Source organism: Octopus sinensis, linkage group LG28 (genome assembly GCF_006345805.1).
Source record: "Octopus sinensis linkage group LG28, ASM634580v1, whole genome shotgun sequence".
Taxonomy (NCBI): domain Eukaryota; kingdom Metazoa; phylum Mollusca; class Cephalopoda; order Octopoda; family Octopodidae; genus Octopus; species Octopus sinensis.
The window spans coordinates 9,999,384-10,020,203 of NC_043024.1; the positions used below are offsets into that span (position 1 = coordinate 9,999,384).

Sequence of the window (20,820 nt, forward strand, 5' to 3'; positions counted from 1 at the left end):
GTGCCGGTGGCACGTAAAAAGCACCATCCAATCGTGGCTGTTTGCCAGCCTCATCTGGCACGTAAAAAGCACCCACTACACTCACGGAGTGGTTGGCGTTAGGAAGGGCATCCAGCTGTAGAAACACTGCCAGATCAGACTGGGCCCGGTGCAGCCTCCTGGCTTCCCAGACCCCAGTTGAACTGTCCAACCCATGCTAGCATGGAAAACGGACATTAAACGATGATGATTCATTTCAAATCCCTCTGAGGTTAATTTTGCTAAACACATTTTTTAGGGGTGGGGTGGGGTGCAATAAGGTCCCATTACTGAGGGTTGCTTTAGGAAATTGGTTACGTTCAGTCCTGAAAACCCCATGGGGCCTCACCTTCCGCAATGTACACCTGTGACGGGTCACACATCATAATTGCTCCCTACCCGTGAGGTGTTAAAGCCCTCACCTCACACCACTCCAACCCCACCCCATTAGCTAGGAATGACTTTTTAACATTGAGTTCAAATCCTAGTGAGAGGATAAAAAATGCAACGAAGAGGTGGGGAGGGAGTTCAAGATGTATCCGAGTGATGAACTTTGTTCAATCAATCAATCAATCATATCAATCAAGAAATAAAAACTATAAGTCAAATTGTAATTATTTAAATTTTTTTTTATAAAAATTTAATTCAATATGTTTATTTTTTTATAATTTTTTTCTGTTTGTTATATTAAAGAAACGGTAGAAAAATAGAGTAAAAAAATTAAGGAAAGAAGGAGAAAAAAAAGTTACACCTGAATACGTTTGTATGATTCTCTTTTGCGGTGCCGAAAACACATCGTAGCAATAACTACGATAAGAAGGAAAAAAATGGCAAACACAACGGTGATGAGAGTAGCTGAGGAAACTGCAAAAGATTTTGAAGGGGAAATAAAAAGTGATTTTAAGGTTTTTTTTTTTTTGGAATTTTTTTTTTTAAATATCAACAGCAACAAAAACAAAAAAAATATATAAAATTGTAAAAAAAAAATGACAGGTAAAAAAATAACAGTGAAATAACAGCTAAATAACAATTATTATATTCTCAACTTCCTGAGTGTCACAGAACTGCATGATACAAGTATGAGACATTTCGGCACAGCTGTCTCGGCACTGCCTTTTTGGCATCACTGATTTGATGCTGACCTATTCGACATCACCAATTTGATGCTGACCTATTTGACATCACTGATTTGATGCTGACCTATTTGACATCACTGATTTGATGCTGACCTATTTGACATCACCGATTTGATGCTGACCTATTTGACATCACCGATTTGATGCTGACCTATTTGACATCAATGATTTGATGCTGACCTATTTGACATCACCGATTTGATGCTGACCTATTTGACATCAATGATTTGATGCTGACCTATTTGACATCACCGATTTGATGCTGACCTATTTGACATCACTGATTTGATGCTGACCTATTTGACATCACTGATTTGATGCTGACCTATTTGACATCACTGATTTGATGCTGACCTATTTGACATCACCGATTTGATGCTGACCTATTTGACATCACTGATTTGATGCTGACCTATTTGACATCACTGATTTGATGCTGACCTATTTGACATCACCGATTTGATGCTGACCTATTTGACATCAGACATTTTAATGTCACTCTCTCCCTTTCTGTTAATGGTGTGAGTTTATGAGGAGAGGGAAAGTGTTCATGACAATCATGTTCAACTGATATACCATAAATCCTCGAATATTATCCGCATTTTTCCCCCAAAATTTAAAGGTCAAAATCCCTAGTGCGTACTATATACGAGGTTAAAAATAAAAATTATTTTCATTACCGTGGCAAACAATAGATACTTAATCAAATACTAGTATTAAATGTTTGAACTACTGTGGGTCTTTACTAGTGTTTTTTTTATAAATGGGACTTAAACCTGTACATTAATCTCCAATAAAACATTTTATACATTACATGCCCATAAAATGCCTCGTAGATCTTGAGAACGGAGGGGGCATTGGAGAAAATGATCTTGTGTCATGTGAGGAAAGTTTCGAGTGTGACAGAGAGACAGAAACAGGTGTTTTGCTGTAGAGGAGGCACATGGTCACCTGGTCATTAATCAAGCATTATCATGTAGCTTCAAAATTTCGACAAGGCATATGTTTATTTTTACCATGGCATTGTAGGGTAGGTGCAAGAGGTTGGATCTGGCCAGTTTGAACATAAAAAGAATAGAATATTTGAGCCAGGTATAACCAGTTTAAATATATATGTTTATATGTGTGGATGTATATGAATCTATATATGTATACATGTATATATATATGTATCTGTTTACTGTTAAAACTGGCCAGATCCAGCCTCTCACACTTGCCCTACAATGTCATTCTAAAACCACATCATCAAAATCTCAAAGCCACAAGATAATGCATGATTAATTCCAAATAATGTGAATAAATAAGCAATAGATTTGGCTGACAAATCTTAACGTTAAAGGTTCAAATCAGACCCCAATCAATTACAAATGATAAAAATTTCATTACAGGACTGCACTTTTGACGGAAATTTTTCCAACAGGGCATTGAGAATGAAATCAGTTTAACAGTTATTTCAATAACAGTTTAAATAACACTGAAATAACTGCTAAATAACAGTTAAGTAATAACTAAACAACATAGTAATAACTGTCAACGGCAGTTTATAGCAACAAAACAAACAGTAAAATAACAAAGAAAATGTTTAAAAAATATCAGAAATAATATTTAAATAGCAAAAAATAATTACAATTGGTCTTAATCATTTTTGAGATCTTGTGAAAAGTTTTGTAATTAATGTGAATGTATATATGTGTATGTGTGTGTCAGTGTGTCCATGTGTATACACACACACACACACACATATATAGAAAACAATAGTTTCTCATCAGGGAGATGAATGATGGAAAACAAAGGCTGACAACATCTGCAGAGTGACACACGGGCAAGAAAGGAGAGCGCTGGTCCTGGGGGGAAGAAGGATTGGTTTTTAAACATTGTCATGTTAAAAGCCTATCAAAAGCAATATTTATTTCCAAGATCTCACCTCAAAGTAATGATGGTAGTAACCAAAAAAAAAACATACACACACCCACCCACAGTTCTATTTCACTCTATTATTATTACTATTATTATTATTATCATTATTATTATTATTAAGGCAGTGTGCTGGCAGAATTGTTAGCGCAGAGGGCAAAATGCTTAGCAGCACTTTGTCCCGTCTTTACGGTCTGAGTTCAAATCCTGCTGAGGTTGACTTTGCCTTTCATCCTTTCGGGGGTTGATGAAATAAGCACCTGTTGAAAACTAGGGGGTCAATGTAATTGATTAACCCCACCCCCACCCCACCCCCAAAATTCGAAGACTTGTGCCTTTAGTAGAATGAGTTATTTATTATTGTTATTATTATTATTATTATTATTATTATCATCATTATCATTATTAAGGTGGTGAGCTGGTAGAATCGTTAGCACACACCTGACAAGCTTCTTTCTGTTTCCACCAAATCCACTCACAAGGCATCGGTCAACTCAGAGCTATAATAGAAAACGCTTGACCAAACGTTTACGCAGCAGGACTGAACCCAGAACCCAGTGATTGGGAAGAGAACTTCTTAGCACACAGCCACACACACACACACACACAACCCCTGTTGTGCTAAATTGGTAAGTCTTGGAATAGAAAAGGGAGCAGGGTTTAGACAAAAATAGCTTTATATTTTCTCTCTGCAAATCTGTGGCCCTGAGGCAAAGTTAGTGAGTAAATGGTCATTTAAATAACACCAAAGCTTTTGAAAGAGCAAAACTGCTTGCTACAAAAATATTAGCCAAGTGAAAGCCATATCATAAGAAAAAGCCCCCACAAAAATTAGGCAAATGAAGAAAATTTGAAGAACACACACACACACATTCCAATATTTTAGGGTTAGTAGGAATAGTCACAGCTTCAAAGAAGCTATAAAATACAAAAATTAAGAACCCAGAAAATTATTTGTAATCAGAGTTTCCAGTTTTTGGTCCCGTTAATTTACAATACTTGTTTATATAGAACTAGCACTATGACCCGGCAACGTTGGGTCATAGTGCTAGTGCATGCATATACAGCTGCGTGTGTGCATGCACATACACCCGAGTACTGTCCAAATCCCCGACCAATCACATACAGCTAGCTGGCATTCAATTGGCGTATCAAGTTTCGGGCATTTCGATTGGGTTTTGGATAAAAAATTCACAAAAATGTCACTTCTACTGATTTTTTAATGGCTTTGCAGGGTGACTGGGGAAATGTAAAGATGTGCACGACCACCCTTGGACGGTTTTGAATGACCATAGAAAGTGCGAGCCCTCTAACTGAAAAATTGTGGATTTGTATAAAGGACACACACACAGACATTTTGCTGTTTATGTATATATTTAATGGCTTTGCGGGGTGATTGGGGGAAATATAACGATGTACACGACCACCCTTGGACGGTTTTTGAATGACCATAGAAAGTGCAAGCCCTCTAACTCAAAAATTGTGGATTTGTATAAAGGACACACACACAGACATTTTGCCGTTTATATATAGAGAGATTTGCGGGGTGACTAAAGAAGTGCACAACCACCCTTTGATGGTTTTGAATGACCATAGAAAGTGTGAGCCCTCTAACTGAAAAATTGTGGATTTGTATAAAGGACACACACACAGAGACATTTTGCCATTTATATATAGAGAGATTCTCACTCTTTCATATCACAGATTTTAAAGTCTGACCCTTAAACAACCAGAATACCCTGCAAAATGTATGTTTATTTAGTCATACCATTCTGAATGAATATATATAAAATCCATGCATTATCTTGCAGCTTTGAGATTTCGACAAAGTGACTATTTTTAGAATGACATTGTAGGGTAGGTGGGAGAGGTCATATCTAGCCAGTTTGAAAATTAAGCTTTCTTTCAGTAACAAACGATGATTGATGTCACATCTCAAAAGACAACCACTAGGTAACATTGACAAGTGGATTAATTTGATTCCCCATCCATATTCATATATAAAATACTACAATTAGCCGTCACTTTTGATGGCACGGGGGCCAACTAGTGCCCAAATAATACTGAATATTCAGTTCACAGCATAGATAGGACATCACCCACCCCTCTCTTTGATTTCACAACTCAAAATTAGTCCTTTTGCATATTACATATGAGTGTATAACACAAATGAAAAAATATAGTATATTATCAATATACATGAAAATATAATTGTTTATTGATCTTTTATAGCTCATTTAAGGGTAAGGTGCATTTTGGGGGCAAAAAACCCCTCCAAAATAATTATATTTCCTTTTCAACATTAGACATGGAGTTAGAGGTAAGGCATCCGTTTAATACAAAAAATTAAATTTTCTTACACACACAAATATATCTTTATATATAAAGCTTAAGTTGTGTGTGTGTGTGTGGCAGGTTTGGTAGCCTTCAACTAACACTATCTCCTCCGAGACCCTGTGGCGCAAGTTGACCAAAATTATGAGAGTATGATAGAAGAAGGCTTGCTCTTCATTCCGCAGAAAAAAAATTCAAATCGGACCATGTTAGGACCAAAACTTATTTGCATCAAAAAGGTGCTTTTTTTTCTATGAAAATCCCTATTTTTTTTAACGATTTTTTGACTGCTGTGTTGCCATTTTTCAGTGTATTTCAACCAGAAAAATGTTCACTTAAAGAGAATAACAAGCTACATAATGCAAATTTTTTACTTTTCAAAAATTCCAATTCTAAAGGGTCGAAACAAACCCGAGCAATGCCGGGCGATACTACTAGTATATATATATATATATATTTCGACAATATTAAGGAATGGCCCTGATAGGCCATTCGACTCACTAGAAAGACCAGCCAAACTCAGGGCCATTCCTTAATATTGTTGAAATTATATATATATAGTCTGTGACTATTTTCTCTTTCTCACTGGACCGCTGGTGGCGGAAAAAATTTCTATTGAATTTTTTTGCTACCCTTATATTGATTAATATATATATATATATATATATATATATATATATACATATATATATACACACACACAGCATTATACACACATTTTATTTAAGTGTTTAGCATTCAGATTACTTTGTCATTTTCAGATTCATGTCATTTTGAGAAAATAAAATTAATCGGGCCATTATCTCAATAATTTGATTGTCTATTTCTGGAGTGACATTGCAGGGAAGGTGTGAAAGGCCAGACCTGGCCAGTTTGAGCATAAAACAGGCAGAATATTAAATGTTAATAATAATAATAATAATTCATCAACAACCACCAGGTATTATAATTATTTTCATGCAACAATTTCATTCAAACATGCAGAATTCTCAAAACTTATCCAAGCTTTCAATTTTGCAGTTTTCCTAAAAAAAAAACAAAAAAAAACCCCCCCAAAAGCTTTAGTATTTGAAGCACCAAGAATTAACGGTAGATGTTAGTATTGTGGCAGCAGTTAGCAAGACCTTAGTTGTGATGGTTAATACTCAAAAACAGCAGAGCTTCGTTAATTGAAAGACGATAATAATTTTCCAGATTATTAACTTCGGACGCTGTACACATCCAGGAACACACCAAACAACAACTGGAGATCAGAATTATTGGAACATAAACAATGAATAAATAAATAAATGGTGGGTGGAATATTCCATGAGGTAGCGAGTTCAAATAGAAGGAATGGCTACTTAGCATGAAGAACTTAAAGACAAGTCTGAGAGTCCAAAAGTATATTTAATCTTCAGTTGGTAGTCTGACCAAATACAGGCTGCGGTAGAAGTAATGCCCTTTTTTGACCTTGATAATTTTTATATTCTTGTCTTTTTTTTATTTGTTTCAGCAATTTGACAGTGGCCACGCTGGAGCACTTCTTTTAGTCGAACAAATCAAACCCAGGACTTATTCTTTGTAAGCCTAGTACTTATTCTATCGGTCTCTTTTGCCGAACCGTTAAGTTATGGGGACGTAAACACACCAGCTATTCTATTGGTCTCTTTTGCCGAACCGTTAAGTTATGGGGACGTAAACACACCAGCTATTCTATCGGTCTCTTTTGCCAAACTACTAACTTATGAGGACGTAAACACACTAATATTGGTTGTCAAGAGATGGTGGGGGTATGAACATATACATACATACATATATATATATAGATATACGATGGGCTTCTTTCAGTTTCCATCTACCAAATCCACTCACAAGGCTTTTGTCGACCCGAGGCTTATAGCAAAAGGCACTTGCCCAAGATGCCATGCAGTGGAACTGAACCAAGGACCATGTGGTTGGTAAGCAAGCTACTTACCACACAGCCATTTCTGTGCCTATGGGACTGAATCTAGGGCCACATGGTTGGTAAATCACACAGCCACTCCTGCACCTATAGTATACTCCTTTACTTGTTTCAGTCATGTGACTATGGCCATGCTGGAGCACCGCCTTTAGTCGAGCAAATCGACCCCAGGACTTATTCTTTGTAAGCCTAGTCTCTTTTGCCGGACCGTTAAGTTATGGGGACGTAAACACACCAGCATCGGTTGTCAAGCGATGTTGGGGGGGACAAACATATACATATATACGACGGGATTCTATCAGTTTCTGTCTACCAAATCCACTCACAAGGCTTTGGTCAGCCCGAGGCTATAGTAGAAGACACTTGCCCGAGGTGCCACGCAGTGGAACTGAACCAAGGACCATGTGGTTGGTAAGCAAGCTACTCACCACACAGCCATTTCTGTGCCTATGGGATTGAACCCAGGACCATGTGGTTGGTAAGAAAGCTACTTGCCACACAACCACTCCTGCGTCTATGGGACTGAACCTGGAACCATGTGGTTGGTAAGCAACCACACAGCCACTCCTACGCCTATAAATATATAAATATTTATTAAGTAATTTTTTTACTGAACACAAATTTATTGCATTACTTAAACGAATAATAAGCTAATGAAAAAAAAATCGCAGAAGTTTAAGGAAATTTATTAAGTATTGTTTCATCAAAACAACATGATTCAACATAAAAGGGCGTTACGTCTGCTGCAGCCTGTATATTGCCAAAGATTTCTAAGAAGAATGCCGAAAGAAAATAGGAGAAGGATCCGAAAATCCTCATTCCAAATTCACTCTTCTTAATGTCCACTGATTTAGTATTTCTACAGAAACAAAAATATATTTATTATTATTATTATTATTATTGAGTGAGAGGGCAGTGTATGCCATCAAAGTGACACTGGGGTAAAATATACGAAGCCCAGTATACGCATCATGACTACCCGTCTGATAAGGGTACACCAGGCACATGCATCACAACCATATGTGCGCGATATGGTGATCTCATATCAAGATAAAAAGCACATGACCTTGCAGGTGGGGCCCAGTTAGAATTTTCTTCTGGTTGAGTAACCCATCCTGCTCAAAAGGTCTCTGAACAAGGATTGTTTAACCCTTTTGATACCAACCCGGCTGAAACCGGCTCTGGCTCTGTAGTACAAATGTCTCATTTTCATAAGTTTTGAATTAAAATCTTCCACCAGACCTTGGTCACAATTTATGTTCCTAACACTAGTTTAATGATGACTAAGTTATTTTACTAAATTCTTTGTTATATCTAAAGTAATTGAAAGAAATACAGAGCATCTCAAAATAAATACAGTAACGAAAGGGTTAAGGATGTTGAAAGAACCACCCATGTTTCCAGAGGTGAATTATTCAAACCCCAAAGAATCCCTCTCAGCACATGGCTATGATGCTCCCCCACTACTTCTACTCGTGATCAGAGATGCACATATCGTCAGCCACTAAGGGACATGCTCAACTGGTTAAGGTCAAACAACCGACAAGCAAATCTGTGGTATTATGCAGAATATATGCTTAGCCCATCTTTTATACCAAGACAAAACAATGTACATGATAACACTTCCAATCAATTAAGATCAGAAGCCATGAGAGCCACTGCCTGGTACTGCATCAGGGCATTAAAGCAAATCTGTGGTATTGAGCAGAATATTTGCTGTAGACCATCTTTTATACCAAGACAAAACAATGTACATGATAACACTTCCAATCAGTTAAGATCAGAAGCCATGAGAGCCACTGCCTGGTACTGCATCAGGGCATTAAAGCAAATCTGTGGTATTGAGCAGAATATTTGCTGTAGACCATCTTTTATACCAAGACAAAACAATGTACATGATAACACTTCCAATCAGTTAAGATCAGAAGCCATGAGAGCCACTGCCTGGTACTGCATCAGGGCATTTATTATTATTATTATTATTATTATTATTTTGTTGACTAATGATTATGGATCAAATGTTTACTTACTCTCAGACTTGTCTTTGGAATTCTTTAAACTAAGTGACTGGATATTAACCCCTAGAACAGAGATACACGCATGCGTACATACATACATTTGTGATCACTTCAACACCTGTCTTTGTTTAATTTCACATTGGACACGTCAGCACAGCTGATGCAGTTTCAAATCCACCCACAGCATCAGGCAGGATTTATATTGGTCAGGTCTCTTCTACGGTGGAAGACACCGAACCAAAGAGCCCCTGCACCTAAGACGTGCACATGTGTATGTATAAAGGGTGCATCCCAGTGGTTCCCAAACTTTTTCAGGGTGCTGTCCCCTTGGCACCACCCAGGGCCACTTTCTTGACCCCCACCCCCACCCCACCCAAACTGTCCAGGCAACAGCAATTTGATGGAGGGACTGAGATAATGTATAGCATAAGCATTTAGTCCAGTGCTTTTCAACCTTTTTGCTGGAGCGGAACCCCACGAAAACATTCCACTGGCTCGAGGAACCCCTGAGCAATAATTTAATTGTCTTACGCACATATATCTGCACAGGAGAATTAAAAATTACTGCTGATTTTAGCAGTTTTGTAACTTCTTGCGGAACCCCTGGACTGCACTGGCGGAACCCTGGTTGAAAACCACTGATTTAGTCATTTAAAACAAATCAGCTGCACTGGTTGTTTGGCAAGAAACTGCAGGGTTTTCATCAGTTGTTTATAACAGGACAGTCCACCGCCTCACCCACCCCGCCATGCTTAAGAAAGAAGCATTAATTAAGTAGAGAGCAATCATAAGAAATTAAAATAACAAAAGCATAAGAAATTATGTCCCTTTTGTCATTTTAATTTCTTAGCAAGGTGAACCTTTCAGGCGAGATGACGAAGGATTGAGATACCGGGTGCCTGGCCAAATTAAAGAAGACTCGTACCCCACTGCGGAAGTGTTAAGACAGATCCTCCCGGTGGTGTAAAGCACTCGTGGAAGTACTGTGTAAAAGTGCCCATGCAGCACCTCATAAAAGGACCCGTGCGGCGCCACATAAAAGGGCCCATGCGGTACCACATAAAATGGCCCATGCGGTACCACATAAAAGGGCCCGTGCAATGCCACATAAAAGGGCCCATGTGGAACCACATAAAAGTGCCTGTGCGGAACCACATAAAAGGGCCTGTGTAATGCCACATAAAGCACCCGTTCAGTGCCACATAAAAGCACACAGCCCACTCTGTAAAGTGGTTGGCATTTAGGAAGGGCATCCAGCTGTAGAACCCAAGCTAAATCAGACAGGAGTCTGCCAGCTCAGGTCACACTGCCCAACCCATGCCAGCATGGACAATGGACATTAAATGATGATGATGATTTTATACGTATACAAGTTTTTAGCATTGGTTTATTAAGAAATTGAATTAGTTTTACAAGAGGCGCTGAAAAGTTCCTGGTTTTGGGTTCAAGAAAATACAGGAGGATCAGTTAATTATGATTTTATTCAACATATTCCCTGCCCAGATTCACACACTTATGAACTGCAGTGGTCCTTCTGTTTTTCTAAGCCCTGTAAAAGAACTTGGAAGTTTGGGCCTCCAACCAGGCTTTTTACAAAACCCTCAAAGCCAAAGACTTTTCAGCACTCCCGCATATATATACACACACACACACACTATATATATATATATATATAATATATATATATATAATATATATATATATATATACACACACACGAGGGGACGCTGAAAAGTTCCTGGCTTTTGGTGAAAGAAAATATAGGAGGATCAATTAATTATGATTTTATTCAACATATTTGGAGCCTGGTGCAGCCATCTGGTTCGCCAGCCCTTAGTCAAAATCATCCAACCCATGCTAGCATGGAAAGCAGACGTTAAACGATGATGATGATGATGATGATTCCCCCTCTCGGATTCACAAACCTATTACAGTGGCCCTTCAGTTTTTCTAAGCCCTGTAAAAGAACTCAGAAGGTTGGGGCCTCCAACCAGACCTTTTGCAATACCCTTCAAGCCAGGGACTTTACAATGCCAACCCCTCATAAATAGTAAGACGTGGCTCACACCACATCCTTCATATTTCATCATCATCATCATCATCATCGTTTAACGTCCGTTTTCCGCGCTAGCACGGGTTGGACGGTTCAACCGGGATCTGGGAAGCCAGGAGGCTGCTCCAGGCTCCAGTCTTGATCTGGCAGAGTTTCTACGGCTGGATGCCCTTCGATCGTGACCGATGTCGGACCCCGCCCCCACTGGCACCTGTGCAGGTGGCACGTAAAAAGCACCCACTACACTCACGGAGTGGTTGGCGTTAGGAAGGGCATCCAGCTGTAGAAACTCTGCCAGATCAGACTGGAGCCTGGTGCAGCCCCTGGCTTCCCAGATCCCCAGTCGAACCGTCCAACCCGTGCTAGCGCGGAAAACGGACGTTAAACGATGATGATGATGATGATGAAAGAGAAAGGATGTGGTGTGAGCATCAAATTTGAAAATATAGGCCAGATCTAACTGTGGTGATGTTATCTAAACTTAACAACATTACACAATCAGGCAGTGAGTAATATAAGCTTTCAATGAGGTCAACTCATTTCTGTTTAGCAGGTGTCTGCCAGCAGTTAACAGTTCAAATTTCACTGTCGCTCTTACAATAAAAATGACAAAAGTTCAACGGCCTTCCCACTCACATAAGTGATAGACTCATTTATCTTATCATAATTACTATTTTTATTTCCCTAACGAAGGCACTTTTGGTAATTCTACAGTTCCTTGACCCTTTAGCATTCGGGTTACTCAGTCAATATTTATTTATTCACATTGTTGTAAATCAGTAGTCCCCAAACTTTTCCAGGCTGCTGCCCCCTTGGTTCTAAGGTCACATTCCTAGTGCCCTACTACCCCTACCACCACCACCACCATCACAGACATAGGCCATTTTCTGCAGCAAATTCAAAACAACAGTATTTCACAAATAAAACTTAACTTAATTAACCCTTTATTTTTTTTTTACATGCCCCGTTTTTTTCTTCAACATCCCTAGATCTTTCCACTGCCCCATAGGGGCAGTACTTATTTCTTCTTATTTCTTTATTGCCCACAAGGGGCTAAACACAGAGAGGACAAACAAAGACAGACAAATGGATTAAGTCGATTATATCGACCCCAGTGTATAACTGGTACTTATTTAATCGACCCCGAAAGGATGAAAGGCACAGTCGACTTCAGCAGAATTTGAACTCAGAACGTGGTGGCAGACAAAATACCTATTTCTGAGAACCCAGAGGATGGCACCAAGCTCTACTGTCTGCTTTGATATGGGTTTTTATGGTCAGATGTGCCCTTCCGAGGGCCAAACGCCAATCTTAAACAGTTTAGCACTCAGATTAGTCATTGAACACAAATTTAATAAGATGGACAGATCCACGTCCATCAAATGCTAATACAATATATATTCTTGATTTATTAAAATTATCTCCACCTTCTAACGAACATATTATAATTAGCAAATGGCAATTGAGACCAATTCCACTTGACAAGAGAGAGATAATCTCAAGAACCAAAAATTCTCTGAAGTTGAGACGACATTACAGGAAAAAGACAGGTTTTTTTGTCTGGAGACAAGAAGATATTTGTAGATACATGTTTCTACCTCAATAGCTGTCATCATCATCATTATCATCGTTTAACGTCCACTTTCCATGCTTAGCATGGGTTGGATGATTTGACTGAGGACTGGCGAACCAGATGGCTGCACCAAGCTCCAATCTTGATCTGGCAGAGTTTCTACAACTGGATGCCCTTCCTAATGCCAACCACTCCGAGAGTGTAGTGGGTGCTTTTTATGTGCCACCGGCATGGGGGCCAGTCAGGCGGTACTGGCAAGGACCTCGCTCGAATCTTTTTACACGTGCCACTGGCACGTGAAAAACGGGTTCATACATATGACAATTGTCTGACCCTTATCTCAAGTAGACAAGGGACTTAGACTTATAACAAGAAGAATAGAAACCATTTATGGCCTGGGTAATTTGCATAAATTTGAACAAAAATGCACAAAGGGAGATAACTCAAAGAGGCCAGTGGAATGTTCTTGAATAATATAAGAGAAATATAGGTATATCAAGTAACATATGACAAATTCTTGGTTAATTAAAATTATCTCCACTTCTAGAGAATGTCTTACAAAAATAAAAATAAATAAAAACAGCCATTAAGATCAGCTCTGCTTGAGGAGGGGAGATAATTTCAAGTATCAAGTCGTGTTTCTGCCTCAATAGCCATCATCAGCACAACTGTTTGACCTTATTTTCATAAACAAGGGACTTGGGCTTATGCAAAAAAAAAAAAAAAAAAAAAAAAGGGTCACCATGGCCACATGCACACACACATGTGTGTGTCAGGACCATGTCAGCTGTGTGAGCCCTATGCTGCAGACCCTTAAAGGGGGTAATTTGGGTTTCTTGTACTTTCTTCTTCAACCCTTTAGCATCCAGAATCCAGATTACTTTGTCAAACCCTTATTTATTTTCAACTGATTAAGCATCATCTCATAGCTTTGAGATTTTGATCATGTGATTGTTTATTAAAATGGCATTGTAGGGTAGGTTTGAGAGGCCAGATGTGGCCAATCGAAAGATAAAACAGGTAGGATATGTGGGCTGGATGGGGCCGGTTGAAATGCTAAAGGGTTAAAAACTGCCACACATTCAACGACTTGTAGTAGTTATTAGCAGATGCAGCGATTGTAGTAATTTGGGTGGGGGTTAAAAGTAGTCAGGGGGAGCAGCAGCAAATCGCGAAACGTGCTTTGAGTATCAAAAGGAGAAGAAGGTGAAAAACAACCACAAACAAAAAAACAAAACCAACAGGTTTAACAACAGAAACTTACATGAATCTTGAGGCAGTTCACATTCTACCTCAATGTTGGCGGTCAGTGATTCTTCTGTGAGTCTAACAAATTGGTTCCAAAGACACTTGTGTTCACAACCTGAACAGAGAAGGAAGAAGCTTAAGTTAAGTTAAGTTAATTTTTTTGGCTCAAAAAGCAAAAAGCAAGGCCATGTAGGGGGACATAGAGTTATGTACAGGGAGGGTGTTCATGCAAAGAGTTCAGGCCATTTCTGGTCAAGAGAGACTTTGAACCGAGTGGTCGTCGGCATCTTCACTATCTCGTCCGGCAGCTTATTCCACGGATCCGCAACCCGGATGGAGAAAGCCCCTCTCCTTCGATTGAGATGAAATCGTCGCAGATAGAGCTTTTCGGAGTGACCCCGCAGCCTACGCTCTGGAGCAGGAGTGAAGAACAGCTCTTTCGAGAGGTTACACTTTCCGCTTATGATGTTGTGAGCAAGAATGAGATCACCACGGCGGCGGCGTTTTTCTAGAGAATAAAGGTCGAGCGTCTTCAGCCTTTCTTCATAAGACAAATGCTTGAGACCAAGAACCATGCGGGTAGCCAGCTTCTGGACTCTTTCGAGATGATGTATGTCTTTGAGGAGATAAGGAGAAGGGGCTTAAGTCTAACAGTAATTAGTATAGGCAGGTGTGTTCATACCTTAATCCTTACGTTACCATATTTCTCTTGAAACACGCTGTCTTGGACAGGTACCGAACAGAATTTGGTGAGATGGAGGTTTCTTTTTTTTTTTTTTAAATAAACAATTTAGGTGCAGGAGTAGCTGTGTGGTAAGAAGTTCGCTTCCCGACCACATGGTTCTGGGTTCAGTCCCACAGCATGGCACCTTGGGCAAGTGTCTTCTACCCAACCCCCAGGACAACCAAAACCTTGTAAGTAGATTAGAGAGCTGGAAACTGAAAGAAGCTCATCATCATCATCGTTTAACGTCCGCTTTCCATGCTAGCATGGGTTGGACGGTTCAACTGGGGTCTGGCAAGCCCGAAGGCTGCACCAGGCCAGTCAGATCTGGCAGTGTTTCTACAGCTGGATGCCCTTCCTAACGCCAACCACTCCGAGAGTGTAGTGGGTGATTTTATGTGCCACCGACACAGGTGCCAGACGAGGCTGGCAGACGGCCAGGCTCGGATGGTGTTTTCTTATGTGACACCGACACAGGTGCCAGACGAGGCTGGCGGACGGCCACGCTCGGATGGTGTTTGTTACGTGCCCTCAGCACGGAGGCCAGTCGTTGCGGTACTGGCTACGGTCACGTTCGGATGGTTTTCTTATGTGCTACCGGCACTGGTACCACAAGGATACAAATTCCATTGATGTTCATCTATTTTGATTTGGTTCGATTTGATTTGATTTGATTCGATTCTCACTTGCCTCAACAGGTCTTCACAAGTGTCACAAAATATATATATTTATATTTAAACACAAAAGAGATGGCCATAATAGGACATCTGACTCACTAGAAAGAGCAGTTAAACTCCAAACCACTAATAGTTTTAACTCCGTTTCAGAATTACAACTATTAGTGGTTTGGAGTTTAGCTGCTCTATCTAGTGAGTCGGAATGTCCTATTATGGCCATCCCTTATATGTTTCAATGTATATTACATAGTCTATTGACTGTTTTCTCTTTCTCACTTGACCGCTGGTAGCAGAGAATTTTTCTAGAATTTTTTGCTACCCTAAAATTTATTAATATATATATATATATATATAGGCATGGCTGTGTGGTAAGTAGCTTGCTTACCAACCACATGGTTCTGGGTTCAGTCCCACTGCATGGCACCTTGATCAAGTGTCTTCTACTGTAGCCTCGGGCCGACCAAAGCCTTGTGAGTGGATTTGGTAGACAGAAACTGAAAGAAGCCTGTCGTATATATATGTGTGTGTGTGTGTGTCTGTCCCCCCCCAACATCGCTTGACAACCGATGCTGGTGTGTTTGCGTCCCGTAACTCAGCGGTTCGGCAAAAGAGACCGATAGAATAAGTACTGGGGTTGGTTTGCTCAACTAAAGGCAGTGCTCCAGCATGGCCACAGTCAAATGACTGAACCAAGTAAAAGAGTAAGAGTATATATATATATATACACATACATATATACGCATAACAGGCTTCTTTCTACATTCATCCACCAAGCCACAAGGCTTTGGTTGGCACAGAGTAGAGGAGTAGAAAACACTTGCTCAAGGTGCCATGCAGTGGGACTGAACCCGGAACCATGTGGCTGGAAAGAATCTTCTTACCACACAGCCATGCCTGCACCTAATAACCCTTTCAACTATAGACAGAACGCCCGAAATTTGAGTGAAGGGAGCTAGTTGATTACGTCGACACCAGTATATCACTGGTACTTAAGTTTATCCCCACCACCACCACCAAGGACAAAAGGCAAATTTGACCCCAACGGAATCTGAACCCAGAATGTTAAGATGGACGAAATGCTGCCAAGGATTCTGTCATTGTGTCCACCGTGCTAACGATTAACGATTCTGCCAACACACTGCCTAAATTATAATAAGAAAAGGAAGAAAAAACACAGGTGTTTGTCTCCGTGGTTACATACCTGACATTGTGAGAGGCACGGGTTCGGCTGATGTAGAATTCCTGTAGAAGATCTGCACAAAATAAGCGTTTTCCTCGCTTTTGTGTAACTCAATTATGAGGCAGGAAGCATATGGCGGTAAGATGTCGTTGAAAAGGTTCATAGACATAAAGAGTGCGATCATTGTAGAATCATGCTGAGGAATAAAAGAGAAAAAAAAGCATTTACTGAAGAAATACCACAGGAATTCTTTTAGTTCTATTCATAGCATATTAGCTTTTACAATGAAACCTGCATATATAGCATATTTATGTTGTGTGTTTTTTAAAATTTCGAAATTTATATATATACTTTTTTTACTTTTACTTTTGTAAGATATTTGTTGTTTTTTTTTCTTCAATTTCTGCAATTTCAACCAATCACTGACGTCTATTGAGGTAAAAAAAAAACATTCTCTGCCGTATGAATATGTCCCTCGTTTAAGAAACAGATTGGGTTTATATTTACATTTGTGAAGAAAAAAAAAGATACCCTTTCCCCCACCCCTAACCCTAAAACTGATTGAAATGCAATAGATCGATACTAGGGTCATAATTATGGGTGACAATTTCATATGACACCGCTAGAAAAAAACTGCCGTTCAAACCGAAAAGATCTAAAACTTCAAATCAATAGTGTGCATTGTCTAATAGACGGACAGGAAGGGAGAAAGCGAAATGGAGAGGGGGGGGGGACTTACAGCTGAATACATGACAAATTTCCGAAGGGTTTCTGGTTCGGTCACTTTCAGATTCATATTTTCCACAATGTCCCAGAGAAGATGACCTGAAACAAATAAAAGACAAGACTTACTACAACAAAGAGAAACTAATTCATTAACTCTTTTTAATTAAGTAATTGCAGTGGAGGCACATGGCTTAGTGGTTAAGGTACTCGACTCACAATCAGAAGGTCGTGAGTTCGATTCCTGGCGGTGCGCTGTGTCCTTGGGCAAGACACTTTATTTCATTTTGTTCCAGTCCACTCACCTGGCAAAAATGAGTTGTACCTGTAATTCAAAAGGGGCCAGCCTTATCCCCTCAATAATATATATTCATCTAACCCATGCTAGCATAGAAAGATGGACGTAAAAACGTGTGTTTGTGTTCATATATATGCTCATAAATATATATGAAAATTCCTCATTTGAAGTAAAAGAAAATATAGGAGGAACAGTAAATATGATTTTATTCAACATATCCCCTTCTCGGATTCACACACTTATTACAGTGGCCCTTCAGTTTTTCTAAGCCCTGTAAAAAGAACTCAGAAGTTTGGGCCTACAACCAGGCCTTTCATGTTACCCTTAAACCCAGGAACATTTCAGCACCCCCTATCTTTTATCGTTTACTTGCTTCAGTCATGAGACTGTGGCCATACTGGGGCACCACCTTGATAATTTTTTAGTCAAATGAATCGACCCCAGTACTTATTTAGGGAGCACCTCACACAAAATGTCCTTCATTTTTAAAGGTCGTGAGTGTACGATTCTAGAGATTTGACTCTTTCTTTTAACCATCCATCTATTTTTTTCTTTGTACCCAACACACTGTACCAAGGGACCATATTATACAATGCCCTTCATTTTCTAAAAGATACTAATATGTGATTTGAGTGATTCAGCTGTTATTTCTAGCAAAATGAATGTCTTTATAACCCACTTCCCTTAAATTTTTATTACAAGGGTTAATTCAGGTTTCTTTTTGTTTGTTTACATTCCTTTTTAATTGAACCCTTTAGTATGTAAACGACCCATATCTGGCACCAAATATTCTGTCTGATTTATGTTCCAACCAGCTGAATTTGGCCTCTTACACCTACTCTACAATGTCATCTACACAAGAAAATTGCAGCAAAGCTGCGCAATAGTGCTGTCAGACGTGGCATGCAGACCACCACATAACTTGCTTGACAAGCGCACTGTGTTTTTTATTCTTCTCTTCTGCTTTACGAATCCACTGCGCATAAACACATCATGTGCTCATACTCCTCTTTCTAGTTCCTACTCAAAACTGTTTACAGATCACAACCGTCTCATCAACCTGCTGTCACGAGGAACACTTTGCACTCTGATAGTTGTGAAAAAGAACAAAACAAAACAAATTACATTCTCAAAATCATAAAGCTACAAGATAATCTCTATATATATAAATGGCAAAATGTCTGTCTGTGTGTGTGTGTGTCCTTTATACAAATCCACAATTTTTCAGATACTTTCTATGGTCATTCAAAACCGTCCAAGGGTTGTCGTGCACATCTTTACATTTCCCCAGTCTTTCTTTTACTTGTTTCAGTCATTTGACTGCGGCCATGCTGGAGCACTGCCTTTAGTCGAGCAAATCGACCCCGGGACTTATTCTTTGTAAGCCCAGCACTTATTCTATCGGTCTCTTTTTGCCGAACCGCTAAGTGATGGGGACGTAAACACACCAGCATCGGTTGTCAAGCAATGCTAGGGGGACAAACACAGACACACACACACACATATATATATATATATATATATATACATATATACGACAGGCTTCTTTCAGTTTCCGTTTACCAAATCCACTCACAAGACATTGGTCGGCCTGAGGCTATAGTAGAAGACACTTGCCCAAGGTGCCATGCAGTGGGACTGAACCCTGAACCATGTGGTTGGTAAACAAGCTACTTACCACGCAGCCACCCCCGCAAAGCCATTAAAAAATCAATAGAAATGACTTATTTGTGAATTTTCTATCCAAATCCCAATCAAAATACCTTAAACTTGATACACCAATTGAATGCCAGCTAGCTGTATGTGATTGGTCGGAGATTTGGACAGTACTTGCGTGTATCTGTGCACGCACGCAGCTGTATATGCAAGCACTAGCACTATGACCCGGCAACGCCAGGTCATAGTGCTAGTGTATGATTAATTCAAAACAATATGACTAGGTGCAAATACTTTTGACGGAGTAATTTGAATTTTGAAGGGTTAAAGTCTAAGGCTGTAATGTTCAGAAAGTAAACTCACCTCCTTTCAGAAGCTGCATAGATGGGGTGTAGAAGTAATTCTTCATTTTGATCATCTCCAAAGCCTTTAACTTCAACATGACATCGTCCGATGCCCAACTGGGTAATGTGAAATTGTGTGCACGCTGCAAAAGTAGAATTAAATATTTACAAAATATTTTTGATTATACACACACACACACACACATATTCTCTCTCTCTCGATGATCGCCTCTACAGCAGGACACTTGCTTCTGTCTGCCTCACTAGAACCGTCCATCATCTAGCACAAGATCGCCCCCTCTAATGCCCTTTCCCTTCTCAAAGAATTTTGGTCTTGCAAGCCACTTGGTGACCCTGCTGGTGCTGGTGCCACATGAAAAGCATCCGGTCTACACTGTGAAGTGGTTGGCATTTGGAAGGGCATCCAACTGTAAAAACCATGCTAAAACTGACCCCTCTTGTGCTGGTGCCACATAAAACGCACTCAATCCATTGGGGTGGTTGGTGTAAGGAAGGGCATCCAGCTGTAAAAACCACGCTAAATCTGACACCTCTTGTGCTGGTTCCACATAAAAAGCACTCAATCCACTCTGTGGGGTGATGTTAGGAAGGGCATCCAGCTGTAAAAACCTTGCCAAAACTGACCTCCCCTGTGCTTGTGCCATGTAAAAAGCACCCAGTCCACACTGTGAAGTGGTTGGCATTTGGAAGGGCATTCACCTGTAAAAACTATGCCAAAATTGACCTCACCTGTACTGGTGCCATGTAAAAAGCACGCAATCCACTCTGTGGGGTGATGTTAGGAAGAGCATCCAGCTGTAAAAACCTTGCCAAAACTGACCCCTCTTGTGCTGGTGCCACATAAAAAGCACTCAATTCACTCTGTGGGGTAGTTGGTGTAAGGAAGGGCATCCAGCTGTAAAAACCATGCCAAAACTGACCTCACCTGTGCTTTTGCTATGTAAAAAGCACCCAGCCC

At 39.8% G+C, this 20,820-nt stretch overlaps 1 protein-coding gene across 1 annotated transcript in view; it reads right to left on the minus strand.

Moving 5' to 3' along the window:
- Positions 1-686: 686 nt before the first annotated feature.
- Positions 687-20,820, minus strand: part of LOC115225802 (lysosomal acid phosphatase) — a 71,141-nt gene continuing 51,007 nt past the window's right edge. The window contains exons 17-21 of the mRNA XM_036514514.1: positions 19,861-19,984; positions 17,560-17,645; positions 16,842-17,016; positions 14,256-14,354; positions 687-882 (exon numbers count right to left, since the gene is read on the minus strand). Coding sequence (XP_036370407.1) covers positions 764-882; positions 14,256-14,354; positions 16,842-17,016; positions 17,560-17,645; positions 19,861-19,984 — 603 coding nt within the window. The 3' untranslated portion in view covers positions 687-763. The remainder of the gene's footprint in view (positions 883-14,255; positions 14,355-16,841; positions 17,017-17,559; positions 17,646-19,860; positions 19,985-20,820) is intronic.